Below are 16,073 nucleotides of genomic sequence, written 5' to 3'. Positions count from 1 at the left end.
TGCATTAACGTCGCTGCTGCAATACGCAGACTTACGGAGCGCGGTGTTTAGAATGACTCTGATGGCATTGCTTGGAGCTGCCTTTGCTAACGTGGCTAGCGAGCAAGGGTTGGGTATCGCGGGACAAGGGTCGTATTACAATATTGAAATCTAAGAGGCCATCACGGCGTAGTGTCGGTCGTCTGGTCAATGAGTTGCGTCTGGAGTGTGTCCAGCTGCGCCTCCAGTTGCATCTCGCGCGCGACGCTTTGGCTCAAGAGCTGTTCCAGATACCGGATCCGCGTCTTGTCGGGCACCATTTCGAGCGCTTCTCGCAGCGACGAGTCTTTCGACCGTTGTCGCGCGCGCTCGGTCGCCTGCTGCGGGTACTGTGCGAGCGTTTGCTGCAAATTCGAGACCGTCTCGCGGTCCGGGCTCAGCGCGGCCGACGTCGCAGCGGCTGCAATCTTGTCCGAGACCGAGACCGACGGCGTCTTGTTGCCGCGGGCCAAGGACGCGCGGCGCGTCGACGGCCGGTAGTCGTCGTCGTCGTTGTCACTGAACGACGACCCGTCCGAGTTGTCGTTCAGCTCGGTCATCTGCGTCGACGTGGTCGACGTAAAGCTCTCAGCAATGCGCAGATGGTCGCTGTTGTGTGTCGCATTATGCCGCGGGTGGTGGTGCTTGGGGTCTTTGGCCTACATAGTTCCATATGAGACATGTCAAAAGAATCAATCTATCAAGTCGTACCTTGGAGAGCGGGTCGAGCGACTCGACGTACGCCGGGTGCATCTCGGGGTCCCAGCGAAAGAAGAGAGCTTCCCAGAGCACGACGCGCTTCAAGTTGGCCCGCGGGTACAAGACACGCGACGTGGGTTGGTAGTTGAGATTCGCAAACCTCGCCGGCGCTTCAAGCACGCACGTCCACACCGACTCGGTGCGCTGCCACATCATGTTGTCGGCGCGCTCCTTCTCAGTATTGTACAGAAATGTGCCAAAGAGGCCCGAGAAGATCGCGTCGACGACGTGCAGCAAGAACCGCTCGTTGAACTCGAACGCAGTTGGAAACTGGCGCGTCATTTGCCAGACCGCGTCGAGGAACTGCAAAAAGACCGGCGACCGCTCGTTCGCGAGGTCGGACGCGTCCTTCCCGACGCCGACGCGGTCATGAAACTTGTGGCCAAAGCTGCACCACTCTTTTTCAACGAGCGCGGCAAAGCCCCGGATCGTTCGGTAGTGCGGGTCCAAGATGAGCTCGGCGATCCCGCAGAGCTGCGGCGTACGGTCCCACCCATCACTGCAGTGCACGAGAACACTCGCGCCTTCTTCGTGCAAGATCTGTGCGATCCGCGACCCGCCCGAGAGAATCTTCATAATGTGCTTGAGCCAGCGCGTATCTAGTCAAGTAATGAATGAAACCCTCTTTCAAAACCCATCAAAAGTGGGTGTACCATGGAGCGCGCTGTGGAATTCCTTGTGACCGTCGTCCGTGATGGTCGGGTGCACAAGGCCTACACACAAGCATATGACGAGACGCTAGAGACGACGACGACGGACTCTGAAGCGCATCGATCGAGTCGCGCATCTTGTGGATGTTGGCAATGCCGAGGAACTCGACGACAGCGTTGTCGTAGTGCGACGACTGCTCGACGCCCTTGCCGACGAGCCGGTTGCCTTGGGTCGCAATGACCTTGCGGGCGTCGACAATGTGAAGCGGCGGCGCCAAGCCCGCCGACGTCTTCTTGGCGGCGTCGCGGTACGCCTTGAGGAGCTGTCGGTCCGCCTCGCAGCGCTTGCTCTGAAGGCCGTACATGGGCTGGGACGACCGCGACAGGACGCACTTGTTGTCTGGATGGCGCCAGACCGCGATCGGAAGGCGCCCGCGGGATCGAAATTTCACACTCGACACGAGCTGGTCCTTGTCGAGGTTGAAGGGCACGACCATGAGCTGGGGGTACGTCGGGCTGAAGAGGAACCGAGTGTTCTTGAGGAGGCGCCACGGCATGCTGTTTTGCGACTCGAGGAACCCGAGGCGCTTGTACTCTTCGACGGGCGAGTAGACGAGCCAGCCGTCAACGTCCCGCGGCAGCTCGACGCCACCGCGCTTGGCGCTGTGGTACGTGAACGCAAAGACGCTGCTGACCGAGAGCGGCGGCCGAAGTTTCGACATGAACATTTGAATGAAATGGCCTTGGATCGGCTGCGGCTGCTCGTTGTAGTTGATCTTGCGTGTCACTGCGTCGTGCATCGAGAGACAGATCTTGCGCAGGTCTTTGCACGCAATGACGATCTTGAGGCCTTCGTACTTCGTCTCCTTGATCGCGGCCAATGGCACCTCGAACGACCCGTACAGAAGCGACGGGTCGTACGGGAAGAAGACGGCGCGGAAGTTGGTCATGATGAGCTCGCCTTGGACCGCTCGCTCTTTTTGTGCAATGATGACGAGGTTGGTCACGCGCTGGACTTTTTGGTTGATCTCTTCGCCTGGGAGCTTGTCAAGCTCGGTTTCGGTGTCGGGCATCGAGTACGACCCGCCTTGGCCGGCGTCCCACGCGGTCTCGCAATCGTCCGAGTCGTCGGCGCACGCGTCGAGCTTCTTGGCGGATTTGTACTTGATCTTGCCGACCTCGAGCGTCTCCATGAAGCGCTGGCGGTCGTCCAAGCTAAAGAAGGCAATCTTGCGCGTGATCGGCGCGGCCTGTCCTTGCTGGATGTTGAGGTGCAGCCCGAGCTTCGAGCTCTCCTTGGCAGTGATCGCAGCGCACGAAAACTCTTCCTTTTCGTTGGCATTGTTGGTCACATGGAACGCGAGCATGCGGCTCTCCGTGTCGATCGAGATGCGCACGGACGACTTCTTACTGAGGTTGTCGATGAGGAAGTTGTCGGCCTTCTTGACCGTGAACGTATGGATTGTCTCTTCCGACTTTGTCCCGGCGCTCACACTGCGCGAGAGCCCAAAGATGTTGAGCGTCGGCAACGCCTTGCGCGGACCGGACGCATACGACGCCGACGACGAAGAGCTCGGCGCGGCCGCTTCCTGGCTTTCCATCGAGTCGAGGGTGAACGACCCGCGCGCATACGGCTCCTCGGAGCGCGGGATCTCGAAATTGAGGCTCGATGGCGTCGCCATCGCCGTGTAGCTCGAGTGGCGTGCCATGGGTTTCGAGTCGGTGAGGTGCTCGGGTGCCGTCGTGTACAGCGGACCCGATGATGGCGCCGGCGGGTACACGTCGTCGGCCTTGGGCTTGCTATGGCTCGTCATCATGTTCCACGCCTCTAGCGTGGCCTGGCCGGCCTTGAGCACGCTCTTCTCAGCCTGCAGGAGGCGCTCCATGGTCATCCCATCGAAGGAGCTCGACGGCCGGTCGTCCTCGTCGGCCGCAGCGTACGCAGCAGCGGAAGATGCCATCGGTCGGCCCGTCGCCGCAGGTCACAATCGGCGTTATGACTAAGACACCCTTCGCCTCGCGTGAGTAATCACCGACCATACAAAAACCAAGTGGTGGCCGAACCGGCGTTCTCCATATATAAAGACGGCCCAATCAGCGATCGCGGCAGAGACAGCGCGGCCAATCCGCGTTGAGCACGCATTATCCGGCATTCGCCGGAAACGCAGCTGCAACCTCAAGGCCCGACGGCGCAGGAGCCCAAGCCATTACGCAGAGCACCGCGACCCATGGCCTTGCGTAGACCACTGATGGGCAGGTCGTCGCTAGTAACAGCGGCAACGGCTACTTGTGCAGCATCTATGTGAGGCGAGCAGTAGCCAGCGACGTGCCATACGAACGCGCAATCAATGCACAAGTAGGTGGCATCGTTGTCTGGTCGGCGTGGCACCACTGCGTGACCACCGGCATTACGAAGTGCTACCGACGCTTGCCAGGACAGTACCCGTAGACAGAGTGGTGCATCCGCAGCCATCTTGGAAGATGGCGGATGAGCCAAGCAACACGCTGCGATGTCGCATCAAGTGGCAATACCATTATGGCTGCGACCGAAAGTCCGAGCGCTTGCCGCCGACGCAGTACGGACAGCTCACGCCGTGCGTAAAGTCACAGGACGCTTGCTCGGCGGCCGTGAGCGGACTCCGGCACACAAAGCACATGGCAATGTCGGTCGCCTTGGTGAGCGCCGGCGTGAGTGCGACGCGGTCGTCGTAGATGTAGCAGTCGCCGTTGTAGTGCGCGCCGCCGCAGTCTTCAAAGTACTTGAGGATGCCACCGTCGAGCTGGTAGACGTTCGTGTGGCCGTGCTCCAACAGCGCATACGAAGCCTTCTCGCAGCGCACGCCGCCCGTGCAAAACATCACGACTGGCTTTTCCTTGGGCACCGCCTCGAGCTTTGCTTTGGCCACGTCCGGAAAGGCGCGAAAGCTCTTGATGTCGAGGTCGATCGCATTATCGAACGTGCCAAGCCGCACCTCGTAGTCGTTCCTACGACCTAATACAATAGTGTATATAATCTGTCGGCGTACCGTGTGTCGAGGACGACCATGTCCTTCTTCTCGTCCATCCAGGCCTTGAACTCGAGTGGCGAAATGTGCGTGGCGAGGCCGTCCCGCGCCGGGTTGACGCTCGGCATGCCCATCGAGATGACCTCCTTCTTGATGCGCACGAGAAACTTGCGCAGCGTAGGCGTCGCGCTCAGCGAATCCTTGAAGACAATATGTCCAATGTTGGGGTGCAGCGCACTCAAGACAGCTTGCATCGCATGCACGGCCTGCGTCGGACCGCTCAGGCGGATGTTGAGGCCCTCTTGCGTGAGCAAGATCGTGCCAAAGAGGCTCGGCGAGATGGTAGCTGCTGTTGCCAGCAGGTGGGCGCGCAGAGCTGGGAGCTCGTCCGCGGCCAAGACGCCAAACTTGTATGCAGACGAGTTGGTGCACGCGCTGTCGTCCGCCATCGAGGAAGGATGCTACAAAGAAGCCACGCGGTGGTGATTGGTCCGCGAGAGTGTAGCTCGCAACGATGATTGGCCCAGGTATATTTTTCTCTTCAATTTATTCCGCATAGTTGAATGCATATCGACATGCGATTTTCTTTAATATGACAATAAGAGCTGATAGCCATCGCGCTGCTGCCAGCGCCTTCAAGTTCAACCAAGGGTAAAATTCCAACCCGCAAACCCATAGAGCCCATGTACGAATCACGGTAGCTCTAGAGATACTACGGTCTATGCAGCGAGCGGGGTTGCCTGTATTTTAGCCCTTCGTAAACGACAAGCTATCCATTTTTTACCACAAAATAAGTTATTTCCTGAAGCATGTTGGGAGCTATCTTGGTCCAAACCAGGTGATAACGACCCCACGCACGAGAGGCAACATCACAGAGGTACGTCAGGATACCGATGCAAGAAGAAATGCTTGCGTCCAGCGGCGCGATGCACCGACACGCCACCGATGGTGTCTTTCGTTGCCTTGCGTCGGCAGATTCTAGGATTCTCAGACACCAGATTCTGCGCACAGGTTATCTAGACGGGGGGCGCCTGCAGCGACGCGATCGAGTCCCACAGCACCCATCCCAGTCGCCACGACGCGCGGTTCGCGCGCTAAAATACGCGCCCAGTCAAGCCGTGGACAAAAACATGCAAAGTCGATCGCCCAATCATATTGCGTTTTTCGTGCTGACCAACTGCTGATTGGTGCATCGAAAATCCACGCGGATTTCGACGGATTCCGGTCGGCTCTTTTTTATACGCCGTCGCCATGCTCAGGAGCCTCGGCATTAATACACGATGACCGTCGATGGCCCATGGCGCTTCCGCGCGATCGCGACTGCGCTGAGCCTCCTTTTCCTGGGCACGGTCTATGTCCTATCGCCGTCCACAGACTTGGCTTCGTTCCGCCCTGCGTCCGTGCGCGAGTACTCGACGTCGCACCTCGCGTCGCTCCTGCGAGAGCTCCCGACCTTGCAGCAGCCGCTGGCGTACAAGAGCCACAACGGCGTGCTCGAGGTGACGCTGAGCGTCGAGGCAACTCGCTTCAAAGATGGCCCGATTGCGTTCAACTCGCGCAGCTACAACGGTATGTTTCCGGGCCCGACGCTCTGCGCCAAGCCCGGTGACCTTCTGCGCATCACGCTCATCAACCAGCTCGAGCCCGACTTGCCCTCGGAGCATTTGCACATGAACACGTTCAGGGACCCGAACACGACCAATTTGCACTTTCACGGGATGCACGTCTCGCCGTCGGGCATCGCTGACAACGTCCTTCGGACCGTCAAGTCGGGCGAGTCGATGGAGCTCGTGGTCAAGATCCCCGAGAACCACCCGCTCGGCGTGTTTCACTACCACCCGCATCATCATGGATCGACGTTTTTGCAAATGGGTGGCGGCATGGTCGGCGCCATCTCGGTGCAGGAGACCGTCGACCAGGTCGATACGCTCCTGATCTTGCAAGCGTTTGCTTTTCGCGGCGGTATGCTCGCCAACCTCGTCAATGCGACACAGATCTCGCGCAGCACCATGCCGCTGGACGCTACACTCACAGCCCGCAGCCCCGAGCGCATGGCAGCCGTCTTCCCCGACTACCAGCCGCACGTCAGTGGCGTCCCCGGCGACTATCCGTCGTTCTACGTCGTCAACGGCCAGTACCAGCCGCGCATGACGCTCAGCGACGGCGAGCGCAAGCTCTTCCAGGTCATGAACGCAGGTCCGACCCAGATTCTGGAGCTCTCGGTGCCCGGCTGTGACGTCGAGGTGCACGCCAAGGATGCGTTTCCGCCCGCAATCTCGACACCCGACTACATCATTTTGACACCGGGTGCGCGCGTCGCGCTGAGCGTCGTGTGCCACTTGAACGGTATTTTGCACTTTCTGAGATTGCACTTTCTGAGATTGCACGTAGGTGCCAAGTCGGGTGTGTTTCCGTTCGTCTCGATGCCGCACAGCGAGAGCCAAGAGTACATGGGCCGCCTCACCGATGTCTACCACGGCGTGCTCGGCCTCTTTGAAGTCTACGCGAGCAACGGCGTCTCGCCGTTTACACCACCGCACGTCAAGCGCGGGAAGAACCTCATGCCGATCACGTCCAACGACGAGCACATTGAGACCTTTCACGTTACGTTCTCGTCAGGGCCCGCGACGCTCCGGGACGGCACCATGTACAAGTCATATTTCATGAACGACCGCCTCTTCTCGGTGGACCACCGCTACAAGATGAAGCTCAACGTCCTGCACGAGTGGACGCTCGAGAATGTGCTGTCGCCGGACGAGAAGAACCATCCGTTCCACTTGCACTCGAACCCGTTCCAGATTGTGGCCATGACACACGGCCACGGCCTCGACTACTCGGTCGGCGACTGGCGCGACACGATCACGCTACCGTACGGTGGCAACGTCACGATCCGGTTCCGGCCCATGGATTTCACTGGTCTTGTCGCTGCCCACTGCCACATTCTGGGCCACGCCGACGTGGGCATGGCGCTCCTCGTTGAGATCCAACCCTAATCCCCTTTTTATTATCTAACCGTCCAACACGGCTCTTATTTGACTGTACGGGCAACCCAGAGTGCTCTTGGAGCAGTCGATGCCACGAAGTTGACCGAATGTCGTGCGATTTACTAGAAGTTGTACCGATACTATCTTATATGTAGTAGTTAGTTGTCGTCAACACAGGTGCGTCGTTGGTGTTAGGTGCGATGGCTATCGCCTCTGCGACTTGCTCTGCCACCAAAGCTGATAGCAGCGAGCCATCAATCCACATGTATTCGTGGCTGCAGTCTTTTCAACCGAATCAACAACATTGCTGCGTTTCTCGTTGAAGCTGGCGCCACAGCTACTCTTGGCGCCAGCTTCAACCGAAGGCGCTCCCGCCTTGCAGTATTCCAAGTATTGTTATACATATTGTGTGTACTAGCAATGCACCTATTAGTCATGCGACGCGAGCCAGTGATCACACCGTTTGAGATGCGTTGCATATCACGCGCTTGCGGCAAGGTGGTCGGTGCTGTCGCTTCCATGCACCACCCGCGCTCGAAAAGCCGCGCGTCGGCCAATTGGAAACCGCCAAATGCGCCGATTGGCTAAAAAGGCGAAGCCAGGCGCCTTCGACAGGGATTCGAATTTCGCAATAAGACTAAGATACGCTTCACTTTGCCTTTTGCCATGTACGGCGCCATCGAGATCAGCGAGCGCAAGGACCCGTTCCGCGTCTTCCTCGCGCTCCTCTCTGCGCTCTGCGTTGGCACGCTCTACGTCCTGTATCCGCACCTCGACCTCGCGGCCTACAACACGCCCGTCGTGCAGAACTTTACCTCGGCGTCGCTCCTGGCGCTGGCGCGGGACCTTCCGCCGCTGCCATCGCCGCCGGTATACAAGAGCCACAATGGTGTGCTCGAGATCACGCTCACGGTCCAAGCGACGCGCTTTACAAACGGGCCGGTCGCGTTCACAACGCGCAGCTACAATGGCCTCTTTCCGGGTCCGACGCTCTGCGCCAAGCCGGGTGACACGCTGCGCATCACTCTCATCAACCAGCTCGAGGCGGACGCACCGTCCGAGGGACTGCACATGAACACGCTGCGGGACCCGAACACGACCAACATTCACTTTCACGGCATGCACGTGTCGCCGTCGGGCGTCGCCGACAACGTCCTGCGGGCGCTCAAGCCGGGCGAGTCGATGGAGGTCATCGTCAAGATCCCAAACGACCACCCGCTCGGCGTGTACCACTACCACCCGCACCACCACGGGTCGGTGTTTTTGCAAATGGGCGGTGGCATGGTCGGCGCCATCTCGATCCAAGACAGCGTCGACGAGGTCGACAACGTCCTCGTGCTGCAAGCGTACGGCTTCAAAGGCGGCATGCTTGGCAACCTAATTGGCGCCGCCAACGTCTCCAAGAGCACGCTGCCCATGGACGTGCAGCTCACCAACATGAGCCACAAGCGCGTCTCGGACGCGTTTCCCGACTACCAGCCGCGCTTTAGCGCCCCAGCGACGTCGTACCCGTCGTTCTACACAGTCAACGGCCAGTACCACCCGCGCATGACGCTTTTGGACGGCGAGCGCAAGCTCTTTCGGCTCATCAACGCCGGTCCGACGCAGATTCTGGAGCTGTCCGTGCCCGGCTGCGACGTCGAGGTGTTTGCAAAGGATGTCTTCCCGCCCGCTGAAACCAAACCCGAATTCATCATCGTCTCGCCGGGCGCCCGCGTCGCATTCACAGTGCAGTGCCACCTGCACGGTACCGTCATCTTCTGACGCTGTCCCCACCAATGATGCTGCGTAGGTCGTCCAATGGGTCTCTTTCCGTTCGTGTCGTCGCCGCACAGCAAAAGCGCTGCTTACATGGGCCGCCTCACCGATGTCTACCACGGTGTCCTTGGTGTCTTTGACGTCCGCGCAACGTCCGCGTCCGTGCCAGCACTCACGTTGCCTCGGAGCAATACGCTGCGGGATCTCCGCGGTATCACCGAGTCGGACGAAACCATTGAGCGCTTCCACGTCAGCTTTTCGTCGGGGCCACCGGCGGTGCGGGATGGCGCCACGTACAAGACGTACTACATGAACGGGATGCTCTTTGACCCGACCGTGCGCTACCAGATGAAGCTCGGGCAGCTCTACGAGTGGACGCTCGAGAACGTGCTCTCGTCTGAAGAGAAGAACCACCCGTTCCACATCCACACCAACCCGTTCCAGATTGTGAGCGCGTCGCACGGCAACGGGCTTGACCACTCGATTGGCGACTGGCGCGACACCATCACCTTGCCGTTCGGTGGCAACGTCACGATCCGGTTCCGGCCCGTCGACTTCACGGGGCTCATCGCCGCGCACTGCCACATCCTCGGGCACTCGGACGCCGGCATGCTCATGCTCATCGAGATCCAGCCGTAAGAAAACTATATACGATTATATATCCACATACGACTACCTTATGCCGGGTGCCCGAGCGAGTACAAGAGGTTCTCGACGTCGTCCACGTTGTTCATGTACAGATGCGCGTTGCTCGGCTTCTTCCCGACCGTGCACGTAAACACGTGCTGGAGCGAACCGGTGATGTGGAGGCGCCCGTCATCGGCGTCGTTTGCGGCGTGTAGCATTGACGCTTGGCCGTGCACGCTCTCTTCCGACCGCTCGGCGTAGTACTCGTATATGCACTTGAACATGCTCTCGTCCGTCGTGTCGTCGCCAATGCAAAAGATAAAGTCCGGGTGGCCGCGGTGCAGCTCCGCGTCGCTCGAGAGAATATGGCGCGCGACCACGCCCTTGTTGAGACCCTCGGGGACAATCTCGAGGAGGCCCTTCTTACGCACGATCGTGATTGGCAGGTCCTTGATGACTTCTTCGAGGTCCGTTTGAAGCGAGTTGGCTTGGATGAGCCCCCACTCGGGGTCCGTCGACCGAAAGTTCCACGCAATGCCTTGGTCCATGTACCGGATCACGCTGCCATTCGTGCGCGAGAGGTACGTGCGCAAAATCGGGTCGACAATCTCGCGGATCGGCTGCCAATCAAACTCGACACGGTGGTGGAACCACGACCGCGACGACGAGCTGTCCGCCTCGTCGCTGCTGTCGACTGTCGCGTCCTTGGGCTGGTAGTGCGTATCTAGCAAAGGAACATCAATACGTTGCTTGCAAAGTGAAAACGGTACCTTCTTTCGCCGTCCCAAAGCGAATCGAGCGCGCCCACGAAAAGAGTGCGCCATTGTCGGCCGCGAGCCCGAGCCCGTCAATGTGCCCGAGGATGTTGGTCAAGTTGACTTGGCTCACGCCCGAGATGATGAAAACCGTGTTGTTCGGGTCCGCACACAGCTTTTGGAGCGACGCCATCATGCGCGACGTCGGAATCTTGCCCGTGACCGCCGTAAAGTCCTTCTTCATGTACATCGAGATGTTTTCGCGCGAAATGATCGTGCCGCCGTAATCCAGCAAAAACACGCGGCGCCGCGACGTCTTGTACGCGTGCTGGACCTTGGTTACGTCCAGTTTCTGAAAGTCGAGGCTGCTCGTGTCGTCGTCTTCCTCGCTGCACTCTTGCAAAATCGCGAGCACTTGACGCGTCCAGTTGGATGACGGCTGGCTCGTAATGTACGGCAAGTCGCGCGCGCGCCGCCCCATGCGCTCCTCGTCGCTCATGTTGATCGCGCGGTCCAGCGAGTTGACAACCTCGGAAATGTTCCACGGGTTCACGCGCAAACCGCCGTTGAGGACGCAGCAGCAGCCGGAAAACTCGCTCAGAATCACGACGCCGGCTTTGCTGCCTGGCAAGGCGCCCTTCGCAAAGACGTACTCGAGCGGGTACAAGTTGAGACCGCCGCGAATCGACGTCACCATGAGAATGTCGCAGGCCAGCCAGAGCGCGACGCGGTCGTGGAGCCCGAGCGGCCGCTCGGTTTCTTCATAGTCAATGACGTCGCCGTGTGACGTCTTGATGCGCTGGACGAGCTCGCGAATCTCGTGGCTCGAATACTCTTCGTCGCCAAGGCGCGCCGTCGAAAAGTGACAGCGCTGAACGAGCACGAGCTTCTCCTTGAGGTTGGTGCACATGCTGAAAAACTGCTCAAACGCGAGCAGCTTGAGCGGGATGCCGCTGAGACGCTGGCACGGGTCAATGCCCGCAATGAGCTGCTTGCCCTTGTGCTTCTCACGCAGCGCGGCGGCCGCCGCTTGCACCTCCGGGTTCATGAGCGCTTGGCGGATGATCTCCTTCTCAATGCCCACGTGGCTGATCGTGATGACAACGTTCCGGCCCTTGTAGTCGACGCCGAGGTTCACGCCACAGCGCGACTGGTACGTGAGTCCGAGGAAGCGCTTGCACGCATTGAGGAAGTGGCGCGCGTGGTCAAACGTGTGGAAGCCGACAACGTCGACTTCGAGGACGCCTTCGAGCAGCGCCGTGCCGTTCGAGAGCTCGCGAAAGATCTCGGACGTAGGAAAGGGCACGTGCAGGAAGAAGACAATCTGTGGCCGCGGCTTCTCTTGGACCTTGCAATAGTCGACGACGAGCTTGGGCATCAGTAAAAGGTGGTAGTCGTGCACCCAGAGAATGTCCTTGGGCTTGCAGAGGTCCGCGACGGCCTGCGCAATGCACTGGTTGACCTTGTTGTAGGCTGCCCACCAGCGCCCGTTGTTCTTCTCTTCCTTCCCGCTCGTGTACTCGCCGTCGTCCCACACCGACGAGTAAATGTCGAGAATGTCGACGTTGTGGAACATCGGCCACAGCTTCGACTTGCAGTACCCTTGGTAGTGGTCGGCCGCGACCTCGGGGCTGATAAAGACCGCGTGCGCGTCCATGGCCGTGAGGAGCTCCGTGATCTCGGCAATGTCATCGTCCGTCATCGGAGACCCTTGGTACTCCATCGCGACGCAGCCGACCCACTTGACGTTCATGCTCTGCGCAATCGTGCCTTCCGAGCGAGCAATCAAGCTGTCCTTGTCCCACTCGGCGTGCCACGTCCCGTCAATCTTGTGGAGATGGATCGGCAGGTGGTAGCAGATGAGGAAGAGCGTCGCGTCTTCGTTCGGCTTGTAGTTCGACGACGCGTGGCGCTTGAAGCGCGGTTGCATCTTTTCCTTTGTGCCACCTTGGCGAAATCGCAGCACGGACGACGAGCGCTGCATGGCCGACGCAACAAGGCCCTTGACGTCGACCTTGCCCGTGATCTGCGCTTGCTTGGCGCTGTGCGTGAGAACCTTGCGCATGTACACAATGCTCCGGTTGTGGATTTCCGACGTCCGCTGGAGCACGCTGTTGGGGTCGTACGTGCCAAAGTCCTCGGCGATCGTCATCTCGCGGCCCTCGGGCACGATCACGCGGTCGTGGTCGATCTGCTCCCACTTGGAGAAGGCGCCGCCGAGGAAGAGCGCGTACATATACCTATGAGCGATCCCGCGCGGCAAAATGAGCGGCTTGGACGTCCGCCAAATCGGGTAGTCCTCGGGCGTCGTCACTAGTTCAATGCTCTCGCTCGGGTTGTACTGGCCCATCGTGTACGATGCGCCAGAGCAATGCAGCTCTTCGCCAAGGCGCGTCTCGGCGCGGACGCGGAGATGGACGCGCGTATACGTGCCCGCGTTGACGTCCCCGTCATCGAGGAGCGCGTCGTCGTCGCGCGGGAGGTCCAGGCGGGGTATGGCCTTCTTGCCTCGTCCCGCCGAGCCGATCGAGCTGGCCGAGCCCACATGCGAGAGGCTTCCTCTGTCGGATACCGGCTCCATGAACATGTCTACCTCGGCGTCCATGGCCCCTTCCGCGTCCCCATGCATCGGCGCGGACATGGGCGGCAAACGTCCGTTGAGCGTCCCGAATTCTTTCTCCTAAATTCACGGAGAACTTCCCCACAATTTATACATGGGATTTCAGAGGTCGCACTGCCACCACCTCCGAATTCTATTTTAACTAGGATATGTCCTACATGAACAGGGCATACAAATGCCAAGGTAGACTCTTGAATAAGGTCAAAATGTGAAACGTCAGCCTATTTTTGTTTTAAAATATTACCCTTTTTTTTGTAGGTGCTATTTTAATGTATCATGTCATGGGATGAGATTCGCAGCATTCAAGGGCAAGGTCCTCGCGGTTGGCAATGCCTCCACGAACCAAGTGGCTCGGGGTTCAGAGCAACAGTCGACCGACCGTATTTGTTGCATCCTTCTTGTGGCAATGGCCGACCAAAAGCTTGTGCGAACGGCTGACCAAAGGTCCATGCATAGCTCCTTCCCAGACTATTGGTACAACAGTCGATTGCGAATATGCAAGTGTAATCAACGACGCGCTAGTATGATTGCGGAAGCTGATGGCATGGGCCTGACGCCCACATCATTGGCCTGTTGGGCGCTTCCATGGATATACGCTCCATCTTCCACGAAATGACAAAACGCCATGGCTTGATGGGCCTTCGAAATATCCTCGCTTCTTCATGTCATCTTCGACTCTTCATCCTCGAATCAGCTAGTATGGGCGGATCCAAGCCACACTGGCCTCTGAGAGAGTACATCCTCTACGGGACAAAGCCGCGGCTTGCCGGTACCCTGAAGCTGCGCGCTTCCATGCAATCGTTGACGTCCCAAACGAACTTGAAGTGGCGTGCATTTAGCCTCTGGTCCTGTCCAACAGCAACGCCCTGCAGTCCGCTTTTGAAATCGGATGTATCCGAAATAGAGACCTAATTAGGCATGTCCCGCGTGATCTTTGTGTTTGCTCACAGATGAATCGCATAGATCATGCGACTCGACGCAAAGAGATGCGTCGCTTCGATCTCAGCTGGACCAGGATCTCAGTTTTCCATTTTCCTTGGCGGTCGTATGTCATCGCTGTACCTGCGCCGCGTCCTCTGCGGCTGTGCCACCACCATGTTCCTCTCGGCCACCTTCCCGGTCGCGCTGCCCCACTCGCGCCTCGCCCGCAAGGCCATTGGCGCCGAATCCACCAAGGAACTCGACGAGACCGATACGTTTCTTCAGACGGCGCGGTCGATCGCCACGCAGCTCGGCGTGCGCCACCCCGAGCACATCCGCGTGCTGGTCGACCAGGCCGGCGGCGAAGGTGGCGGCGCGCTGGGTGCCGATGTGTTTGGACAGTCGGCCATTTGGATCTCCGAGTCCATCTACCGCGGCTTCCACCAGGCGCCGTCGGCCGAGAGCACGATCACAGACCTCGAGGCCGACCCCGCACGCGACGAGGTCGAGTTTATCCTTGCGCACGAGTGCGCCCACATTGCCAACAACCACTCGCTCAAGATGACGTCGTTCATCCCGGCGTCCATGTTTGGCAGCTATGCGCTCGCGACCAAGGTGCCCAACAAGCTCCTCGGCGCGGTGCTCGGCTTTGGCCTCGTCGTGTTTGGTGGCCTCTATCTCTCGTGGGACATGGAGCACGAAGCCGACCATCTCGCGGCGTCGCTCGGCCAGCGCTTCCGGTCCGGTGGTCTCTCGACGTTCGAGCGGTCGCGCGTCCGCAACTGCTTTCTACGTACGTATTTTGACACGCGCATGATCACGGAGGACGGCAACTACCTCGGCGACACGTCGCACCCGTGGCTCACGACCCGGATCCACCACTTGGAGCACATGCAGTGCGACGAGCACGACCACGCGTGCATCTTTTGCAGCTGGTTCTCGCAGACGCTCAAAAGCGGTCTCGACCTTGTGTGCGCCAAGGTGCTCTAAGCGCTGTATTTATTACCTATATATTTAAAAGAATAAGAAACACCGACTGCTCTCTGTCCATCTCCTATCCTAATGGAATGCTTCCGTCGCACTGGTATCGCGTACCTACGCGTGTACTCGCCTCGCGCCATGGATGGTGCTGCCCGTGACGAAATTCGCGATGCGTTGACTGGCTACGTGTGGACGGTCGGGCAACCGACCAAGTCGAACCGGGCCTTCTATCGATGGGCGCATGTACCGGACTAGTAGCGCACGGTCATGCAGCGCAACGGATGTAGACACTCGGTCTCTCGGCTTGGTTGTCGTGTTCCGTCTTTACGCCTCGGTGCCACTTGCCTTGTCCGAGGTTTTGTAAAAGCACAAGTCGTCCGACATGTTGGAGCCAAGCTCTCGAAAATGACGGCTGACGTTCTTCATGACGTGGATCGCCTCCTAGCACACGATGCATGAGCGCAGCCATGCGACGATGATTGTACTTGGATGTTCTCGGACGAGTACGTGAGCGACTCGTTGACGTTGTCCATGCGGATGTTGGCGTCGTGGAAGGCCGCTTGGCTGACGTCCCAGGTGCCTACCCGAGCCTTCTCGTGCGCGTTATCTGTCCACAAGATAGGCTGCATCAGCCCAAGCATGCCAGAATAGAACGTACGGAGGAGAAAGAGCTGCTGCTCGAGGGCGAGGCGCGGAGCAGGCTTCTTGGCCAGCGCCGGGAGCGCGATCGAGGACTTGAGCGCCTTGGCCTTGGCCTCGACCGCGGTCTTGTTGAGCTTGTTGGCGTACTCGCGGATCATGCTCGACATCTGCGGGATCTGCGCCATGGGGGGCATGCCCCCGATCGCCGACGCCAGCATCGGGTCCATCTTGCTTTGTGAATTCCGGATAAGCACTTGAGTACGGATATTGACCAACTCACAACGATCTTCCGCCGGCAGAGGACGATGGCGTACAAGTAGCTCATGCGATCGCCCATGAGGTTACCAAATGCC

At 59.1% G+C, this 16,073-nt stretch overlaps 7 protein-coding genes across 7 annotated transcripts; 3 read left to right on the top strand and 4 right to left on the bottom strand.

Moving 5' to 3' along the window:
- Positions 1–93: 93 nt before the first annotated feature.
- On the bottom strand, positions 94–3,465 carry SDRG_07378 (hypothetical protein). The gene is made up of 4 exons (XM_008613207.1): positions 1,537–3,465; positions 1,431–1,490; positions 730–1,376; positions 94–677 (listed from the first exon to the last, which is right to left on the bottom strand). Exons 1-4 carry the CDS (start codon positions 3,386–3,388, stop codon positions 162–164), a joined length of 3,075 nt encoding a protein of 1,024 aa, XP_008611429.1. The 5' UTR covers positions 3,389–3,465; the 3' UTR covers positions 94–161.
- Positions 3,466–3,933: 468 nt separating this feature from the next.
- Positions 3,934–4,957, bottom strand: SDRG_07377 (hypothetical protein). The gene is made up of 2 exons (XM_008613206.1): positions 4,454–4,957; positions 3,934–4,412 (listed from the first exon to the last, which is right to left on the bottom strand). The coding sequence occupies exons 1-2, from the start codon at positions 4,879–4,881 to the stop codon at positions 3,962–3,964; spliced, it is 879 nt and encodes a 292-aa protein (XP_008611428.1). The 5' UTR covers positions 4,882–4,957; the 3' UTR covers positions 3,934–3,961.
- Positions 4,958–5,629: 672 nt separating this feature from the next.
- Positions 5,630–7,484, top strand: SDRG_07376 (hypothetical protein). Its single transcript, XM_008613205.1, has 2 exons — positions 5,630–6,778; positions 6,824–7,484. The coding sequence occupies exons 1-2, from the start codon at positions 5,713–5,715 to the stop codon at positions 7,423–7,425; spliced, it is 1,668 nt and encodes a 555-aa protein (XP_008611427.1). The 5' UTR covers positions 5,630–5,712; the 3' UTR covers positions 7,426–7,484.
- Positions 7,485–8,082: 598 nt separating this feature from the next.
- SDRG_07375 (hypothetical protein) lies at positions 8,083–9,813 on the top strand (the record flags this gene model as incomplete). The annotated part of the gene is made up of 2 exons (XM_008613204.1): positions 8,083–9,163; positions 9,209–9,813. 2 exons carry the CDS (start codon positions 8,083–8,085, stop codon positions 9,811–9,813), a joined length of 1,686 nt encoding a protein of 561 aa, XP_008611426.1.
- SDRG_07374 (hypothetical protein) lies at positions 9,803–13,252 on the bottom strand. The gene is made up of 2 exons (XM_008613203.1): positions 10,572–13,252; positions 9,803–10,525 (listed from the first exon to the last, which is right to left on the bottom strand). Exons 1-2 carry the CDS (start codon positions 13,195–13,197, stop codon positions 9,852–9,854), a joined length of 3,300 nt encoding a protein of 1,099 aa, XP_008611425.1. The 5' UTR covers positions 13,198–13,252; the 3' UTR covers positions 9,803–9,851.
- An 891-nt stretch (positions 13,253–14,143) lies between these two features.
- Positions 14,144–15,147, top strand: SDRG_07373 (hypothetical protein). Its single transcript, XM_008613202.1, has one exon. The coding sequence runs from the start codon at positions 14,224–14,226 to the stop codon at positions 15,085–15,087; it is 864 nt and encodes a 287-aa protein (XP_008611424.1). The 5' UTR covers positions 14,144–14,223; the 3' UTR covers positions 15,088–15,147.
- SDRG_07372 (hypothetical protein) lies at positions 15,024–16,001 on the bottom strand. Its single transcript, XM_008613201.1, has 3 exons — positions 15,737–16,001; positions 15,564–15,685; positions 15,024–15,519 (listed from the first exon to the last, which is right to left on the bottom strand). The coding sequence occupies exons 1-3, from the start codon at positions 15,945–15,947 to the stop codon at positions 15,403–15,405; spliced, it is 450 nt and encodes a 149-aa protein (XP_008611423.1). The 5' UTR covers positions 15,948–16,001; the 3' UTR covers positions 15,024–15,402.
- Positions 16,002–16,073: the final 72 nt, after the last annotated feature.

Source organism: Saprolegnia diclina (assembly GCF_000281045.1).
Source record: "Saprolegnia diclina VS20 unplaced genomic scaffold supercont1.21, whole genome shotgun sequence".
Lineage (NCBI taxonomy): Eukaryota > Oomycota > Saprolegniomycetes > Saprolegniales > Saprolegniaceae > Saprolegnia > Saprolegnia diclina.
Note: the sequence above shows the minus strand (reverse complement) of the source record. Positions and strands in the feature narration are given on the sequence as shown.

Bases quoted from the DNA above. Each gene is read 5' to 3' on its own strand.
- SDRG_07373 (XM_008613202.1), top strand. From the start codon at position 14,224: ATGTCATCGCTGTACCTGCGCCGCGTCCTCTGCGGCTGTGCCACCACC.
- SDRG_07377 (XM_008613206.1), bottom strand. From the start codon at position 4,881: ATGGCGGACGACAGCGCGTGCACCAACTCGTCTGCATACAAGTTTGGC. The intron at 4,413-4,453 runs GTACGCCGACAG...ATTAGGTCGTAG, and splicing joins ATGGTCGTCCTCGACACACG to GAACGACTACGAGGTGCGGC.
- SDRG_07378 (XM_008613207.1), bottom strand. From the start codon at position 3,388: ATGGCATCTTCCGCTGCTGCGTACGCTGCGGCCGACGAGGACGACCGG. The intron at 1,491-1,536 runs GTCCGTCGTCGT...GCTTGTGTGTAG, and splicing joins CTCGATCGATGCGCTTCAGA to GCCTTGTGCACCCGACCATC. The intron at 1,377-1,430 runs GTACACCCACTT...TTACTTGACTAG, and splicing joins ATTCCACAGCGCGCTCCATG to ATACGCGCTGGCTCAAGCAC.
- SDRG_07376 (XM_008613205.1), top strand. From the start codon at position 5,713: ATGACCGTCGATGGCCCATGGCGCTTCCGCGCGATCGCGACTGCGCTG. The intron at 6,779-6,823 runs GTATTTTGCACT...GATTGCACGTAG, and splicing joins CGTCGTGTGCCACTTGAACG to GTGCCAAGTCGGGTGTGTTT.
- SDRG_07372 (XM_008613201.1), bottom strand. From the start codon at position 15,947: ATGGACCCGATGCTGGCGTCGGCGATCGGGGGCATGCCCCCCATGGCG. The intron at 15,686-15,736 runs GTACGTTCTATT...TCTTGTGGACAG, and splicing joins GCAGCAGCTCTTTCTCCTCC to ATAACGCGCACGAGAAGGCT. The intron at 15,520-15,563 runs GTACAATCATCG...ATCGTGTGCTAG, and splicing joins ACTCGTCCGAGAACATCCAA to GAGGCGATCCACGTCATGAA.
- SDRG_07374 (XM_008613203.1), bottom strand. From the start codon at position 13,197: ATGTCCGCGCCGATGCATGGGGACGCGGAAGGGGCCATGGACGCCGAG. The intron at 10,526-10,571 runs GTACCGTTTTCA...TTCCTTTGCTAG, and splicing joins CTTTGGGACGGCGAAAGAAG to ATACGCACTACCAGCCCAAG.